The 19523-nt window shown below is 38.0% G+C and overlaps 1 protein-coding gene across 1 annotated transcript in view; it reads left to right on the plus strand.

Annotated features, from left to right (window-relative positions):
- Nucleotides 1–19523, plus strand: part of exoc4 (exocyst complex component 4) — a 119700-nt gene that overhangs the window by 74271 nt on the left and 25906 nt on the right. Inside the window, exons 12-15 of the mRNA XM_028043850.1 lie at nucleotides 1796–1898; nucleotides 3655–3771; nucleotides 17850–17986; nucleotides 18559–18714. Of these exons, the coding sequence (XP_027899651.1) occupies nucleotides 1796–1898; nucleotides 3655–3771; nucleotides 17850–17986; nucleotides 18559–18714 (513 nt within the window). The remainder of the gene's footprint in view (nucleotides 1–1795; nucleotides 1899–3654; nucleotides 3772–17849; nucleotides 17987–18558; nucleotides 18715–19523) is intronic.

Raw genomic sequence — 19523 nt, forward strand, 5'->3', positions numbered from 1 at the left:
CTGTAGGAGGTTTGACTCAGCCTTTGACTCTCTAAATGACTCCCTGTAATGAGTTTAGACGCTTCTGCTTTGAGTTTTGAAACTGTTTGATGGTTTTTAAATGAGTGTTTGTGCACGCTAAGTTGTTTTGTGTCATTTGATATCATCATCTAGTTTTTGTGTACTCTGTAACATATAATGCCATCAGCAAGACGTCTTCAGGATGTGTAATGATAATGAGTTTGGACATTTTTTCTTTCTGGATCATTTGTAAAACACATTCATACCAAACTTTTTTTTCCCTTCCAGTTTTTGCTTGCTTTGTTGAGAGGCTGTCTGTGTTTTTAGGTCACTTACCATGGCTAAGCTTCCTTGCGTCACCTATTGCGTCAGCATACAGTAGAAGGGGCTTGTGGCCGTTTTCCTGCCCAGTCCCTGTTGCTCATTACTCAAACATTATTACCTCTCCCGAAATCCATCATCTTGACACGAGTATTGAAACAATGACAATGACAGCGCGCGATGGATTGTAGAACAACACGTTTAAACTGGCAACTTTTTTATTTCACCTAAGATCAATTTCTGAGAATGAAGCTGTCAGCATTTTTCTCCCCTAAGGAGAAAAGCTTTTGAATTGTGTTCTCTACATATTTATACTGTTAAGCTCTATAGCTGACTTCCTATTGTTTTGGAAGTTTGACGGTTTTAATGAGGCCACAGAAGAGTTTCTCATACTTAACTTTCTGTTGTGGTTCAGTTTCAATGGGAATCAATGAAGGATTTAGAATGGACTTAGATTCCTTGCTCTCTCTGACACACAAGGGTACAATCTCCAGCCACACACACTCAAACATTCTTCCCCTGCCCTTGCTGACTAATTAGGTGGAAATCCTGAGTAGTAGTTTAGTTTTTTTGTTTTTTTTTGTTCTAGTGCATTCACATTTTAATTTATGTACATCTAGGATTCAGTTTATATAGTCAGTAATTCACCTGCTCTCATCTGTACTTATGCATATATTGTGCAAGTGTCTTTGTCTGCAGTGCAGCATCCACTGCTTGTTACTAAAGTTCTGAAACAGGGTTTCTCTTGCATTTTAGAAATGACTGTATCCTCCATCATTCCTGTCCTAAGTTCATCTTCTGCTAGTTTTTTCCTGTCCGTTTCTTTTTCTTTTTTTCTAGACTTTGTCACCCACAACATTTTTCTTGTCTTTGTTTAGGTCATACATTAAATGTCTCCCAGGTCAAAGAATTTATTTGTGAGGAGTTTGATTTATTTGTGCATTTATATGGACTGAGCGCTTGAGAAAGCACTTACTCTTGCATGGTTTGCCCTGTGGTGTGTGTGAGACAAGGCCAGTGACCAGTGATTCACTGATAAATGATGTTCGTATGCGCCTCTGCAAACCCATACATTACTGTCTGACCCCCATCTGATACAACCGGACTTCAGCTGTACGGAAAAAGTCCAGATAGCAGTTTCTTTCTTGCTCAGATTGCTTTATATTATTAACACTGTTCATCTTTTTGGTTGTTATAGTTTCATGCTATAATGAGCCTTAACAGCTCCGCTAGAGAACTTAAGCTGAACTGCCTTCAGCAAAGACACTTTTAGAGGCATTTATATCTTCCCAGCATTAGCTTCTATTCTAGATTTTATCTCACCAAATGATGCTGGATTCACTGCGCTTGTTCTGCGTTGCCTGCCGCTAGCCCATTTACCTTTGCTACCATTAATTCAAACATTTTTAGGCGTAAACTGACCTCTTTATTTCAGTTTGTTTTAATATTTGCTTGTGTTGACTTCTCTTCCCAGATTCATCCAGGAGATAGAGATGAACATGGGACCCAGCCAAGCCAAGCAGTGCCAGCTCCGAACTTTCCTCACCTACTACATTAATGACCTCTTTCTTAACCAGGTTAGTGAACATTATAAGGGTTTGCTTTTAAGGCCATCTAACTCATATCAGCTCCCACAACAATGGCTCATTGAATTATTATAGTTTTCTGGGATAATGGGACTGTTTACAGAAGAAAACTGAAGTATGAGTCATTGTTTCTCTAAAAAACACTCTGACTCACTGTAATCAAAACACATTAAGAGTCTGTTCTTGAAAGTTTGTTCTTGTAACTTAACAGCCTGAACCATTAGTATTTGTTGTAGGGTTACATTCATACACTGAATTGAGAAACTTTAAAATTCTCAAAAACTGATTAGAAAACAAAGTGAATGGTGCTTAGGATCAATTTGCTACTTTAAAGAAGTAGGTGGATCAGTGTTTATTTTGTTGACTTATTTATGGACTTTTTTTATATAGAATTTAAACTTGCAGAGAGGTTCTAACGTGTTTGGAAGGTTCAAACAGCACAGAAGTCATTTTTATCTTAATTTGATTTCCTCATTCTTTAGACAGAATCATTTAACAAATTTTGCCCAAGATATAATTTGAGTTTTAGAAATAGCTAGTAACATTCTTAACAAATCTATGATCACTTATTATGCTCATAAAACTTTGACATCATGTTGTTTTTTGGTTGATCCTGCAAATTCTGACTCTTTTTTTTCGTGCTTAAAGAAATTCTTATACATATGATTCATGAAAATTTGAATGATTATTTATCAATCACATGTCTGATATTTTCACCATCTTAATCAATTAAATTTCTGTTTTTAGTCTATATTTAAATCCAAAGTAACTGTCAGGTCTAAATACCTATTAGAGACAATTTTAACAAACACAGGAAAGACAAGAGAGTTAGATTCTTTGTTTCTCGCGAGGAGAACGGACAGAGATGTGCTTTCAGTTACAAATCTCCTACCGCTCTGAAAAACACATGTCCCGCTCCTCTGTTTTATTGATTTTAGGAAACCTGCCACACGGGGCGCTGCAACTCTAGGGGGTGGGGTCAAAGCATTTTAGTTGCAGTGCCACAAGACAATCACTAAACTAAACACATGGTATCTACAATCTAAATCCTTCTTGCTCCAGGCACGGCGTCGAATAGGACACGTTGTATAGCTTCAAAGCCTCCAAGCATGGCGTCGAATGGGACACGTTGTATAGCTTCAAAGCAACGGCTTTGTATTACAAAGAACAAAGCAGAGTTTCCTCCAGGGTTGTAAAACTCAGCTTGGAACAACTAACACCTCCATCTCTCAGGGAGGCCTACTATGAATATCTGTCACCTCCCTCTTCCAAGGAGGGATTAGGAAGAAATCAGAATTAATGAACACACAGAAACATTATCTAAATGTAACTACAAGACTACATAATACAACAAATATTTGATAATACTAATAATACAATTTACCCAACAGTAACCATTGTAAAAGTCTTTGAGAGCCTGACATTGTCATGACAACTGTGCTCATTTAAATTGTGTTTATTGAGATTTGTAAACAGCAGTTTATATTTGAGAGACGTTTGATTTTCTTTTATGGAATTCATAATTTGGGAATTTTAAATTCCATTTCAACATTTTAAACTTACTACAGGTTATCACATAATTATGAAGGTTTTCTCATACCCTAAAAGTGTAGCTCTAAAAGTAAAAGAAGTGATGATTTTTTTCAGACATCTTTTTAAATGTTTTATTTAGACTTTGGTGCCTGCAGCCTTGCTACTAGAATTTCATATTACTTTGATATTTACACTTTTGTCCCTGATCCACCAGGTGCGGACCGAGATCAACAAGGAAATCGAAGCAGTCAGTAAGGCTGCTGACCCCTTGAAAATTCTTGCTAGTGCTGATACGATGAAGCTCGTTGGCGTCCAGAGACCTCTGCTTCAGGTGAGAACCACCTGGAAAAACATTCAATCTATTCCCAACATAAGTTATAATTTATTTTATATCCAAAATTGTTTTCCACAGTTAACAGGTATTATGTGCACCAGCTTTCCTCTCTTTACTATCATTTCTTCTCCATGTTTCACCAAGAGAGCCAAATCTCAGCCTTGCTCTGCTCAGATTTTTTGTGTCTTAATTTTACCTCCATGTTTGCACAGAGATTCTTGTGCTGCACATATTCTCATGTGAGCTTTTATGGAGAAGCTAAAAAACACACTCCCTGTTTTGTTTGGCACCGTTTCACTCCGGCAGCCTTGTTCAATTGAGGACAAGCCTCTTGTGTACACTCACCTCGCAGCCCTCTGCTATCTCTGTTCAGAGGAACACACACACTCACATTCCTTATGGCCTCAACATGCCATTGTATCCAGGGAAATATATTAGTAACTGCATCTGAAATTATAATTGGTCATTTTTCAGTTTGTAGTTGTTGATGAGTGAATACAAACAAGCAACTGTATACTGTATGTTTATTTAAAATGTCAAATTAATGGTGTGATGAACAGTTCCCGTAAATGAGTTTAAATTCATTCGTCATAAGCAGGAATCAAAAATACATTTGGTGCTTTTAATGATGCATTTAAGCCATTCTTTTTCTTTTTGGCTAGTCTGACATTATACAGTGTGTTTTTATCAATTTTATTGACATTTGTTACATTTCACAGAGTACCGCATTCAAATTTGTATAAAGTTATCAAACATGTGATGTATCAGTGCAATCTGAATACTTACTTCCAATATGAAGTCCGAAATGTCTTAACATAGCTTATCAATTAGCACCATTGAAAACTTAGTGATACATCTACCAAAAACAGTTAGTTTCACCACAAGGACATCAGAAAATAAACAGAAACTACCCCTTCTTAAAGATAGATTGATAACCAAAAACAAAAGCAAAACAGCATGTTGCTACCATTGTCATGATTGACAATCACCTTCAAACACAACTTTTACCACTGTGGCCAAAATAGCTAAAAGTTTGTCTGATCTGACCATAAAGCAGTTCACAAGTAAGTATTGAGCTTTCTCTTCTCTGAATTTTGTGAAACTCGTCTTTCTGTGCTTATTGTATTTTTAAAATCTATTTAACGTACATAAATATTTTACATAGTAATTAATGGTGTGTGTGTGTGTTCATGCCAAAATTGTTCTCAAGAGACGTCTCAGAGAGAAGGCTTGTTGGTTCTGTGGGTGTCTTTTGTGCAACAACTCTTGGAAGTTAATGTTTGGCTGTTTGTTTCTGTCAGAGCCTTCCTGTCTGTTTTCTCACAAGGAGCGAGCAGCGGTGGCAGTTCATTACAGAGGGAAAAGGGACTGTGGGTGTTTGGAGTTCAGCGGGGTTTGTTTACGGCTCAGGCCCCTCCTTAACGAGGAGTTCAGCATCTTGCTAATTATGCTGCTGTGGCTAATGAGCCTTTCCGCTGATAGTGGGGAGTGAAATAAAACACTCCTTTTGTTTGGGCTTTTTGCCTGTTTTAATTGGGCTAAATAAAAAAAACCTTCCATGTTTGCTCGGCTGCAGTTCACATTCAAGTGTCAGGATGGCATTTCTCTGAAATTGTTGTGTGTATGTGCTGCTATGCTGGTATGGTACTCACTCTTTATTATTCACTCTTAGGTATATATATAATTTAAAAAACTGTATTTATCACCTAAGATGGAGTAGCTTTCAACAAATATGCAATTTCCCCTTGGGGATCAATAAAGTCTATTCTATTCTATTCTATTCTATTCTATGTTTGCTACCTGTGTGTCTGTGATTGTGCTTTTGGTCTATTGTTTGAGAGGCGCCCCGCTGTTTTCTTTGATGGTCTTCATCCACAGTGCCATTGTTACAGTAGACTACTTTCAACCTCAGGGTAGTTTTTTTATTCACTTCATTGTGAAAGACGCTTATAAAAAATTAGTTTGACATCTTTTTTTTTATGCTGAATGTAAAAAAGCTTTAGCTGTCGTTAGACTGACCTGAATGGAGTACTTAAAATCATTGCATTCCTCAATGCAAACCAGAAAAAGATGAGCTTATTACAATCTTTTTCTTTTTTTAGTTCTTAGAAAATACATCTGAAAATACATAGTTTTTGAACTCTGCTTGAAAATATGCTTTATTTCAGCCACATATATTCAGACAGGTAGTAAATCTCCTCAACTCTGTTACTACAAAGACAAATAAGCATTACTTAATATTCGGTTCTGCTCTTGTCTATGTGAAAAATACAATTGTAAATTGTTTGCAAAACTCAATTGTGAAAAAAGAAAAGACAAAATTTAAGCCCTTTCAAAATTTCCAATTCAATTTCCAATTACAATTTGCTTTGGACATATTATAGTTATGTTTATTAAAAGATTGTGAAGGAAAAATATATAGGGCATTGTGTGTGGGATATTTTGTGGGCCCTTACGTACCTTATGTGCCCCATTAAGCAACATGGTGCACTCTGCGCCAGGTGTTATCAGAAACAGACACCACATCACAGTAGAAGACCCAGCTTGTTTGATACGCAGGAAAGAACCTAATATTGCTACACAACATTAAACTCTTTCATACAGCCTGGCTATGGCTGTATATAGAAAACCATAGGGGATCACAATTTTTATAGAGGCATCTGCTCTCAGCAGCCACTGAAGTACAAATTAATGTTAATTTTTATAAATTGGGGGAAGTTATTAGCATTGGTGGTTTTGTGATTGAAATGAGAAAGTGAAAAATAAAAATGAAATGTACTGAGGCACTACAGGCAGGTTTAAATGGGTGCTTTTTTTAAAAGGAAAATCCTGATTAGCTGTAAAATATAGACTTTTTAGATTGATAACAGAACAATGATTACTGTCCACATCTACAAAAAAATATTCTTGTTACAGTAACATTTAAAATGCTCAGAATTACATCTGAGTTTTCTCTGGGTTTGATTCTTGATCCCCTCTCCTCCATTGTCGACCTCTGCTTCACAGTGCAGCACAAACCAAATATTTATGAAAATATTTCCATAACATTAACTCTTGGGGTGAGTCTGTATTATTGCATACATTTTTTAATATTATCTGGTCATTTGTCAATGATATCTCCTGCTGCAGAAATGGGTAATGGCACTTTGTGGAAACTCTGCACAAAAGTCAAGGTGAATAGCATATCTTATGTTTGCTTTAGCAACTTTAATATGAAATACACATGCAGTGTATTTCTGCAGATTAAAATGTAATAATGATATAGGCAGGAATTTCCCTATCACTAGGTCCCAGTGGTGTCAACTACTGCTTTTATATTTTATGTATACATTACATTGTATTGATATGAAAATGAGCCTGACATAAGCTGTATATATTGTCCAGTAGGAGCATGAGATAGGGTTTGGCAGGGGCAGTATATAGTTCAATGGGAGAGGTTAATGTCCATTTGTGTGAGTGTGATAGCACAGCTTGGGTAGATAAGCTCTCAAAGGAGACGTTGTTTTAAAGACTGGAAATGTAGCCAAGCAACAAACGCTTGTCTGTTAATCCTTCTCGCCATCTCACTTGCCTGCTCTGTTTCTTGATCTGTTTCTTTTTTGTTCTGTATGATCTGCTACGACCATAGTTATTTTTGTTTTTCTTTCATTTTTGCTGCATGGTATCACACACACACACACACACACACACACACACACACACACACACACACACACACACACACACACACACACACACACACACATGCACTGATGCTATCTGTCCAGCTTTGTGTTGCCACTGATTGATTCATTTAATTAGAGATAGATCGAGGGGAAAAGAGGCGAGTGGTAAAAGAAAGAAGGGGAGTAGAAAAGACAAATAAAACAGGATAGGGAGGGTATGGTCACTCTGCTGGATAGGTTGGAGATTGGCTCCATTAATCTTGGTGGACCCACTCCCCCACCACCACCTACCCACCCACCCTGCAATGTCCCTTTTACACTCTCATTTTGTGACTCACTAACAAACAAGCATGCTCCCGGTGTTCACATGCAGCCCCACCCATTTGCAATGAGACAAACTCACCAAAGCAGCAGCCAGGTGAGCACCTTTCTGTTACACTGAAGTAAGCATAGACGAGCCATCTGCCTGCCCAGTCGTGTGCTGCTTCTGTTTCTCTAAGAGTCAGTGAGTGCAGATGAGTTGTTTGTAAGCTGCTTGTTTACTTCATTAGCCAAGACCACATCAGAGCCATAATTACTGAACACATTGGCCCTCTCTTTCCAGCTAAGCATCATTCAGCTCTCTCCCCAGTGTCTCCACACAATAGCCCCTAACCAGCTCTTGTGCATCTGCATGCTAGCCTTGTAATTGCACAATAGTTATTTGCACGTGCATGTGTTTGCCTGTTTTTTGGGTGTTTTTTTGTTTGTTTTTTTTTGTCTGCAAACAGATCTTGTTCCACAGCCAGATGAGGACAGATTGCATTCACTCACTGTCAGCTGCCTGAGAGTTTGCTAGAACGCTGATATGTTCGGCCGCCGATGGCCTGCTAATGATGTTGACCTTTTAAAATTCATATTCGCATGTAGTTGTGTGAGACAGGAGGGAAGAAAGTGGCATGCACGGGCTAATTGTGCATGTACATAGACTTCCACCTCCAATGACTGTAATGACACTGACCTTTTGATTTGTGATGATCTGTGTCGGCGCTGCTTATTTGTGGGGGAGGAGGGCGGTGAAGGTGGGTCGTTTCTTGTTGATTGGCTTCCTGCCGCATCTTCCCCACCACACACACGCACACATGTTGTGAAGATGGTAGTGGTGGAGCATTCTTTATTAAGGACTCTCTCTGCTTCCAGTTCTTATCAGCAGACACAGCAATCACAAACACAATACCTGTTAGCTGCATCAGCTGTGCCCTTTGACTAGGACAGAATTTGGGGTGAAAGGCAGGAAGATTCACAAACAGGCACTGGAAATGCAACCCTCCTCACACTGAGACCACCACTTTATTAATCAGAAACAATTATTTTCATTCAATAATTTAGGCCTAATCTCACTCAAAGAGTAATGCAAGTGTTTACATATTTCCCAGATATTGTGTTTGGAGCCTGAATACTTACTGTCTGTATGAACTGTAGTGTCCAAAGAGTTACTTGATAGTTCTACCACTTGTACAAGTAATAAAGGAATGAGACATTCTGTTGTGGATGCTACTTTCACCTGCAGCATTTGATATTTATCGTTTCACATCTCTATCCTGGTGAAACATAGTTGAGTTCACTGAAACAGCAAGCTGATCCTCCACAAAATGTGCTTGATTCACTGCATTTTGTCACATTACAGCTTCAAACTTAATCAAACCAGTACCAAGCAGGAGAAGTTCAGTGTTTTAGCCAAACAGCACGTGCATCCTCATGGCCTCGGACAATTGCTCCTCAAAACCATCTGACACAAAGCTGAGAAGGAAATTATGAGATTTCTATCTTGCTATTGCAAAATTAACTAGTTTTGGAATTTTGACTTAAGAAATCCTTTGCTGTATGAAGAAGTCATGTTTACTACTTTCTACAATCTGGAGAAACGAGGATAAAAAAGAGAAGAGACTGCGTAAACCTGTCAGAAGATTCACCTTCAGACAGGACAAAGACCATAAACATGCAGCTGAAATTAAAATGCTGTTGTGAGGTATAATTCCAATGCATAACGCTTTTAAGGGTTTTCATTTCAAAAGAAATTTTCTTTCACTTCCAATTATGCACTTCATATACCAAAATAAGTTGGTATATGACATATATTTGTAGATATGAAGTGACAAAATGTCTAAAATTTACATGGGTATGGATATTTTAATAAGGCACTGTTTTTAATCTATTTTTTCCAAATTTGATTAAATGCATCAGAACCTACATTTCACTCTTTTACCAAATGGCCTCAAATCCTGATAAGTTCTCTTTTTATATATGTCACTCATGTGTGCCTCTATCCTCGCTGCTTAAGGTGGAACTTTCCCTCACCACCCACCTTTCTTGGTTATCTCATACCAAACACATGTACTCCTGAGGCTCAAACCCAGCTGCCCTAGGCCTCCAGCCTGCTTCAGCCAAGGAGATGTTCCATTTTCTCTTAAATGGGACATAGCTGGGCTTTGTTTGTGGATTTGATATATTCATACTACTATGTTGTTATATATAATGACTATAAATACACAGAATTGTACGTCACCTTGGCTGGCAGTGCAAAGAGAAACAGCCTGAGCAGCTACTGCCAAAGGTATTACAGGTTCACATCATGCATTTCTACCACAGACAGAGTCTCTGTGTAACACGACATAATCTGTCTTTTGACTGAGTTGGTTGGAGGGAAAAAAGTTTAAATGTCAGCTCTACGACAAACATGCCCTTTGGTCTGCAAAAAAGAAGGAAGGTTTTGGCTTTGGGTGCCTGATAAAACTAACAGCTTGAGTTTTTTAAAGCAAGTTAGTGCTCTGAGTTTGAAAATGACATTCTTTTATGTTTGTGTGAGCAGGCGTGTGCATGCGGGCGTGTGCGTGGGTGTGCGTGCGTGTACATGAGCTAATGTACGAGCTACCAGAGGAGCTAATGGAGCACAGAAAAGAACATGCAGCCCTCACAAAATGAATTAACAAAGTATAATATGTCTTTCAGTCTCATGTCAAGTCTCTGGAAGTTTTTATTCACTCACACTAAGCACAGATGGCTTAATTCTGTTCTTGTTGTGCATAATTTATAATAATTGACAAGGAATGGTAAGCATGCTCATCTTTCTTCCACTAGAAAGCAATTATACCATACCAGGTGTAGGGAGAAAAACAAGGAGATTATATGATGATTATTAAGGAGGAACTGGGGGTCACTACTGGGATTTAAATGGCAAATCTGAACCCTAGGGTGATTCCCAGGATTACCATATGCAGAAGTGCCATATTTTCGCCGTGCATTTGTTTTTGTGTGTGGGTGAAGAAGATGGGATGTGTGTGTGTGTGTGTGTGTGATATAAAAGCCCATCTGTAATTGCTCAAGTGTGATATTGCTCCTCATCTCTCAATTAGAACACTTGCAATGCTAAAAGCGGTGTTTGGAGTTAAAGAAATCGTGAGCTTTTACAAGTCAGTTTAGTCCTGCCAGAGACTGGAAGTTTAAAACAGCTTCAGCCCCTTAAGCTTGAAACGGATCGTTTGATGATGTACAAGCACAATAAAATGTTGTTTTAGCTGTTGGATCCAAAAACGGATAATATGAACATAAAAGACATAAAACAATTGGCAATAGATTGGTTGCCAATTGTTTTATGCGTTTCAACCTAAAGTGCTATTGATAAGCTTGAACTGGCACACTGATTCAGAAGTTTGAATTTTAAGGTTTAATTATTTTGTTTCCAAATATGAGTTGTGTACCAGGAGGGAGTTGTGAGAACAGCAATACAAATCAAAATCAGTCTTGAATGGTTTTCTACTTTACAAATGAATGTAAAGCTAAACTGTTTTGATTTGGGCTTTTTTATACCTGGAAATGTAATACTATAGAACCCTCCAGGTTTTTGGACTGACACATTTATTCACAAATAACCCAACTAAAAACATGCAAGATATCTCCTATACAAAACAAGTAATTATTTTATTTTTTTTTGCAAAACATGGCAAAGTTGGTTGGGATAAAAAAAAATCAACGACAGCAATTTAGCTGAATGGTAGTATTAAAAAACGGAGCCTTATAACTTCCTGATTGTCACACCCTTTTGTTTTAGTTTGAACTCCGCATAAAATATGTAGAACAAATCAATTTTACACATTCCTTTCAATAGGGCACAATTTTATAATAAATCAGGAACATTGAAGTTGTCAAATTTCATTAATTTGCTCCACTTTATGGCTCTGGGTTGACATTTTGCTTTGGTGGACCATGTAATTGGCACAAAACCAAAAATTCACGCTGGAGAAAAAGACTTAATCGGATGACATTTTGACAAGAAGAGGCACAAAGAAGATGTATATTGTTATCCGTGAAGCCAAAGCAGGATATTTGATTGGAAAGTTTACAGTATCTTGTAGATGTCTACACACCACTTTTATACACTTTTGTCACAGTACAACCCCAAACTGCAAAGCAAATTAGCAGAATTTTATGTGATTGACCAACACATAGTGCATAATTGTAGTGTGGAAGAAAAAATATAACCTAAATAGAAACAACCTCAAATCAGACCTCAGAGGCTAGTTGGAGAACAGTAGTGAGCAAACACTAATATTGTTAAAGAACAAGGGTTACACCAGACAGGTCAGACATAAAGTTGGGGAGATGATTAAAGCAGGAATTCAATTCAATTGCAATTAACCAGAGAAGCAGTCAGGAGGCACATAGCAACTCTGAAGGCGCTGCAGACGTCCACTGTTCATGTGGAAGATTCTGTTGACAAACCTGCAAGAAGTCCTGTTGGAGACTTTAAAAGACTTAATTGTAGGTGGAGTTTCATCTTTCATGAGGATAGTGACCCTATAAATACAGCTACAATGAAATGACGTCGCACAAAGCGTATGCTTCTGTTAGAATAAGTCCAAACAATTATCTCATTAATTGAAATTACTCTTAGCTGACTCTGAGCCATTTTACAATGAAGAATCGTGTGGAAAAACTTCCCCAAAAGACTTTTTTTCTGTGCCCTTCTCATCAGATAAAATCAAAACTATAATCTGCGGAAGCATTTTGTGTACTATTTCATTGTAGTGTACATCCTCAACAACATATCCTTCAATGTTTATTTCATTAAGGTGGTTTAAGTTATCAGACAGACATCGAGGCTACATTTTTCTACTTTGCTTGGTAAATAAAGACCTTAATAAACCTTAACATTAGCTCACTTACATGCATGCACATTCTAACGGGGCGTGTGTTGCAGTTGAGTTAGCACAAGCATGAATGCCATCCGGTTTGTGTCAGGGGAGCCTTTGGAGAACGGCTCCACACCGACATTGATGAATGATCTGTCAAGATCATGTCCCACTCCTGCCCACCTCCTCTTTACTCAGGAGAGGGACAATCTTTGTGGGGGGGAGAGGGCAGGTGACAGAGCTTATCTCTGCATGCGCTCCTGATGTGTGGCTGTTTGCTTGCATTGCTGAGTGTGTATTATTTTGGCAACCCTTGGTCGGTCATGTGAGTGGCATTGCAGAGGCATTACACGTGTCAGTGGTTTGAGGTCAGGGTGTGGGTGAAGTGGCAGGCAGTGCAGGGTTAAACACTCTGACCTCAGCAAAACCTTGAGGGGCACCCAGCTGTTTTAATGGGAAAAATCCATGATCCGTTTCCGATTCAGACCAGTAAACGTATTACAGGAGCAACACAAAGCTGTCATTGCCATGCTGTTTGTGATCAGGTGGTTTAACTTTGCTTGAATAGGTAAAACAATCATTGTTTTAAACCCTCTTATTTAGAGGATAGTAGATTTAGCCAACTGAATTCAGCAGCAGTAATAACATCCCCGTTCGTTTGTTGCAATAATGACGTTCCCGTTGTTGTGCCTTTTATTCATTCCACCAAAGAAAATCACTACTTTTAACACCAACTCAAGGTGGTTTCTGTGGCGACGGCCATGCATTAGTAGATTTTTCCACTTGGATGCCGTTCGGGATGCTGCCGTGTTGCTGTCATTAAACCACTATTGCGCGGCCTTCATTTCTCAACAGGAGTTTACCACTACAAACTCCAAGATCCATTTGCAGTCTCTAATTTTCTGTGATTCGCTGTGTGTTTACGTTGTAATGATGTGAAAGAGTAGATGCAAACTGCAACCAAGCACAGTTGCAGAGTAACACCAGAAAATACCAGAAAGTGGAATTAAATAAGATCTATGTTTGTTTGTTTTTCTTTTCACATGAATCAGCTGCATGTTGACCTTTAAGTTTGAGACATTAGAACGGAGGAGGAGAGATGAAAAAGCCTCCACAAAACCTTCTATATAACAGTCAAATAAGACAGAGGAGATGTAAGCGAGGTTGCTTTCTCCAGCACTCTTTCGTTCTCCTTCTAAGCCCTCCCTTTCTCAATCTGTCCCTTGATTACTTTTTAATGATTGCTGCAGCCTAAGACGAATGGCTGTGTTAAATGAGCAAATTAGACAAGGGAGCTGAGTGCAGGAGCCTTTGTTAGAGCAGGAGTAATGGATCGGGTAGCCATTGTTTACTTTTCTCCATTCACCAACCGGGTCCGCTATTGTGTTCTGCAGGCCCAACGCAGTGACATGAGTACTGCAGGACAGTGTTATAAATTATGTTGCACATAAACTTTTTTGACCACACCATAGGAATCCAATAACAGGATCCCATTTTCCTTTTACTTTCGCATGTTTTTATTGATTTTTGCATTTTTCATTATGTCTGAAAATGTAGAAGCATATCTTGGAAAAGCTGGGATGCATTTAATTGCACATCTGTGTTAATTCATTATAGTTTACGACATCAGAAATGTCTTACGAATTTGTCTGGTCTGACACAAACAGTACTTCTTGTTTTGTATTTGTTTTGTATTTTTGTATTTGATATGATTTTCCAATAATGTGAAACAGGTGTGATAAACAAGTAATCTTTCTTATGGTCCTCTTAAGGCGTCATGAGTATGGCAATGTTATTATCAATATTATATAGATTTTAGGCCTTTAATAATGGCATGTTGATTTATTGTTACAAGAATAAACCAAAAGTGTTGTTTATTTACCTAAAACCTGAGATTATGATATAATATCATTCTTTCCACTAATGCATGTTTGTACCATGTTGGCTTTTGATCAGTGCACATAAAACAGGTGTCCCCTCTTCTCGTAAGCTGTTGGTTGCACTCTATCCCTTCATTAATTACATTTATGCATATTTTGCTCTTTATAGGGCTGACTTTTGAATTCTATTCAGATTTCTTTTTGGAGGTTAGTTATCACATTTCTGCGACAGAATATGATTACTCCCTACCAACTTTTGTGTGGGGAGTGGGGGCTGTGTTGTTGCTGCCACATTAACTACCCTAACAGCGAGCTCCCCTGCAGGGTCTGTGTAATTCTTCCCACCCTGGCAGGCTGACAGGGAGTCAGGCATGGACAGTAAAGGCAGCTCCCCTGGCAGAGACGAGGCCATGGTTAGTACTCCGTGGATATGGGCACTGCTATGGATCATTACATTCCTCAGTGGAGCAGCTGCTGTTTGTGTGTACGTGCAGACTTCTCTACTTGTGACAAAATGAATGAAGGAGAAACTGAAGGCAAGAAAGGCCATTAATATTAATATTATTTTGTCCCATCAGGGCACCGTTTTTTTTATTTTTGGACAGTTAGTTCAGTTTAAGATGCCCCCACAGTTTTATGAGCCACTTAATTTGTGTAAATCCTATTAATACAGCAATTAGAGATGATCGATCTGTTGACCAGCGATTGGAACTGGACACGTTTGCATTGAACGTCTCTGATTGATCAAACAATGAAAAATCGTGTTTGTTTTCTGATTATTAGATACAGCAAAACAATTAACTTCTGTAATTTTCTTTCTCTAACACAACACCTAGTAGCATTTTAGTTTGAATTATAATTTTATACCGTTATGCAGGGTGTTTATAACTTTTTAATGTCTTGTGGTCTTTATAGAAGTAAAGTTATCGACAGGCCTGACATCAGAAATAACCTTGAAGTTGGTCCTGTCTCCGGAAAAAAAAATAAAAAACATTGACCTCCAAAATTTTTGAAAATGATTTATATTTTAATGTTAATATACTTTTTTTCATTCCTTGCATTTCACATTTGGAAATAAATGTTGTTGGTTTACGTCACGTTTACATTTACAACTAGATTTTATTTATGCATGTTTTAGCTGACATCACTAAAAGTCAGACTTTTTACTGTCTTTGTGCTGAAGGCCATTTCCATTTAATTAACCTTTGACAAAACAATAAAGGTTTTCATTTTCTAAACAAACAGTGGAAGTCCACATTAAATTCTCATAGCCTGAGTAGTGAGCTGAATAAAAATTGTGTTTATTTGTAGAGAGAGATGGCCGCTTTGCTATTACAGCAACTGCCATTTGCAGAGTGGGCTACTGCTGATCTCCACAATTATAGTGAGTAATTATTATTATTAGAGATGTAAGATAGATTGGTTAAGTGGCAAACTGGAAGATTCTGGACTTGTTATCTTATTTGCCAGAGTTTGAGTTGCTCAGAGGTGTGTGATTTGAAAAGTTTGCCCTCTCTCTGTGTTTACATGAATGTGTCTGGGGATATGAAGCTGCTTTCCTGTTCCTGGGCCAGCTATTAGTCACGCAGGAGTGGCTAATCTGTAATGGCTGCTGTCACAGCTCTGCTGTGGCTCCTGGTGATGGGTGCGTCGTGACAAACGTGCACACACACACACATCACGACGAACCTCCAAAAACACATGGCACAAAAGTTCAAAACTAACAGATATGTGCACACACACCGATTCACTTACCCACAAAGAATCATCCATTCGTCTAGTAGCATTAGGACTTCTGACAAATTCTCCAGCACGAGTCATCATTCTGGCCGCTGGTGACATGTTTAGAAGTTGAAGACCTGTTGTTACATTGCACAGCAGACTTGATCTGACCCGACACTACCAGAAAATATAGTCCATCTTTTCTCTCTGTATGTAGTAGTTTGTTGATCTGTCTTCAAAAGTTGTTCTGACACAGTCCTGAGAGTTCTGGAAAAGTGAGAAATGTGTTTTTCAGGTGCGGAACAGAATGTAGAAAGGAAACGGGGAAGAGGAAAATACGTGATATCCTTGTTTTGTGATCATTGTGTGCAGGATAAATATCTCTACCATCCAGAACACGTGGCGGATAAAGTCGAAGAGTAAATTGAATGGATAACAATCTTGTGCTTCAATGTTGGGTGCAAATTGTAAAATAAGCTTATGGGAAAGTTAATGAAAATCCTCCATTACCACGGATGCCATGATTTTCAAAGAACCTGGTGGAGTTCAACAAATCAGTGTTAGCCCTGCCTGTAACCCCACCCCTTTTCACTGCAGGAAAAGAAATTATGAAATAATTAAATACACATTTAATTAATTACCTGCATTGGCTATTAAACATGTACATTTTAATGATTTGAAAACATATTTATTAAATTAAATGTCTGTTAAATAAATTTAAGCATATAATTAAACACCTGTTTATTTCATGGTACATTAATTTAATGATTTATGTATTTTGGCCCTTTTGCCCATCCACAATTTGTAACCTAGCTCTTATTAGCTTTTTGACATGTTTTATTCCCTGCAGATGTCTTTGTTCACTTAAACAGTATCAGCTGCTCTTGTCCACATTGTCTGGAATTATGTTATTTTGTAAATATTGTGAGCTTGGTGTTCCTCTGAAATCCAGATTCTGACCAAACCCTCAATAATGTTAATTAAAGGAAGCATCTGTGCTGTTACTTCAGCAACGTACCTGTATGATGAGCTGCTCTGCTCATCTTTTCTGTGTCTCCCAGCCATAAAAATAAAGAAGCAAAAACAAACTCAGTTTAATGTTAGTTTTGATGGTTCAGACCATCAAAACTAACATGAACTTCACACACATACATGCAAACATGCAGTCACCAAGTTCACTTCAAGTGTGTGATGTAAAATACAGTTTTTAAAGTGAGCTCAACACAGAACCATTTGTTTTCATATTAAACATATCCATCTATCTAGATGTGTGTGTCTGTCCGTCCTTCTTTCGAGACCTCCAATCGTCCATCTGTCCATCAATTCCTTTGCCTGTCAATCCATGTGTCTCTCTAATGCAATACATCCATTTATTCTTTCATACATCCATTCTGTAATCCATGTTGGTGTTTTCTTTCCAGATATAAAACCTGGCCTCTGTAAATATTTGCTAGATTGTCATATTATTTTGTCCCAGCATTGTAAAGAACTGCCAAATTTTTAAACAGGAATCTGATAATATGACTCTGCAAAAGTACGGCATTTTGAATTGACAAATGTGTTGCTTCAATGTCTAAAGGAAAAGCAACAAAATGACAACCTGCAAGCTAATGCTCCTTTGCCTCTCTCTTTCCATTTAGAGCACTGTGGTTGTGGAAAAGTCCATCCAGGACCTCATGAACCTGATGCAGGATCTGAGTGCGTACTCCAACCAGTTCCTGGAGATGGTCTGTGACAAGCTCAAAGAATACAAGGAAATCTGCAACACAGCCTATAGGTAAAAAAAAAAAAAAAAGGAAGGAAAAAATTTAGCTGTGAAGTGCTCTCCTTATGTTCTCTTTTGGGACCAACAAGCACCTTTACAGGTAAAGAAAAGCCAGGAGATATGGTGGGAAAAAAGGAGTGATAAACTGCTGAGGACATGCAAGAAAGAACTTGCTGGGAACCCATCTGGTCTGGGTCACAGGTCATTCTCTTCGGGGCCCCTAAGCAATAAAGCCAAAACCTGCAGAGTGTGTCTAAGTAGTATTTTCAATGGCCAGTGTTTGATGTAGTGTGTGAATTTTATTGCAAACCTATTTAAACCCTTGAACCTTTTCACACATTTTTTTTAATGATAGACAAGTGTTTTAACATAAAACAAAAAAATGTGAACAATTTGGGAGGCAATTTAATTGAGTGGAACCGCTTTTACAATTAAAGCTGAAACTTGTTTTGGGGAATGTCTCTCCCAGATTTAGGAAGGTTTACTATAAGAAGATTTAGAAAAGTTTAAGGGCTATAAGGCTAAATTTCTTTATTCTACTATTTTAAGTTTGAGTTTTTCTGGATTCATGTGTTTGTCTTCAGGGGTATAGTCCAGTGTGAGGAAAAACTAACCATCAGTGCTTCCTGGGCTAAAGATGAGGACATCAGTCGTCTCCTCCAGTCTCTTCCAAACTGGACAAATATGGCGCAACCCAGACAGACAAGACAGAAGAGGGAAGATGAAGAGGATTTTACACGGTATGCACTGAACACAATCAGGCGTAAAGAAGTTATTAGGACTCATCTACCGATACAACCACACTTTTAGGAATGTTATTTAAACATTATTAAACCTCTATTTTGCTTTTAATCAAAAATAATACCCATAAAAGAAGTCATGATTGCTCTTTTAAGCACCTTGGATCTGAAGGGAGTGAAGAAGAATAAGAAAATACAAAAAAAATAAAAAACTGAAAAGGAGTTTGAGTCTAATCAAAATAACCTTTGAATGTGCACCTCTGCAGGGTACAGTGAGGCTCGTTGAAGTGGAATGGTAAAGTAAATAAATAAATTGGTTATATGGCAGAGAAAGTCAGCCTGTTGAGTGCTTTCTGCTTCCTTCTCTTACGCTTGCTTTTTTTAGACCCAAGCATACAGAGCAGCTCAGAGATGGAAAAGGAAAGAGGACCATCAGGGTGTTTGATTTGAAATGCTTTCATTGCTGTGAAATGGTGGATTAACCCCTGTCAGCCAGTGCTTTACTAAAGCTCAGTTAATAAGCTAAATACGCCTCAGTGTTAGTCAATATATTCTGTCTTTTTTTTTTTTTTTTAATTTGTCGTTTGAAGGATCTTAAATTTGTGGGCATCCTGGTGGCCTTGGAGGCCAGTCCATATGTCTATGAGTTTGTGGTACCATTATTCTCTAATATTATCAGTCCTTTCCATCTGTCTTTTCTGTTTTTAATCATCCTTCTACTACAAGTGATTTTAAATTAAGTCCATCTTTGTTTGCATCACTTCATATGTCTTATTTGCACTCTTTTCTAAATGCTCTCGTTTTTATTT

This window comes from Xiphophorus couchianus, chromosome 17 (assembly GCF_001444195.1).
Source record: "Xiphophorus couchianus chromosome 17, X_couchianus-1.0, whole genome shotgun sequence".
Classification (NCBI taxonomy): domain Eukaryota; kingdom Metazoa; phylum Chordata; class Actinopteri; order Cyprinodontiformes; family Poeciliidae; genus Xiphophorus; species Xiphophorus couchianus.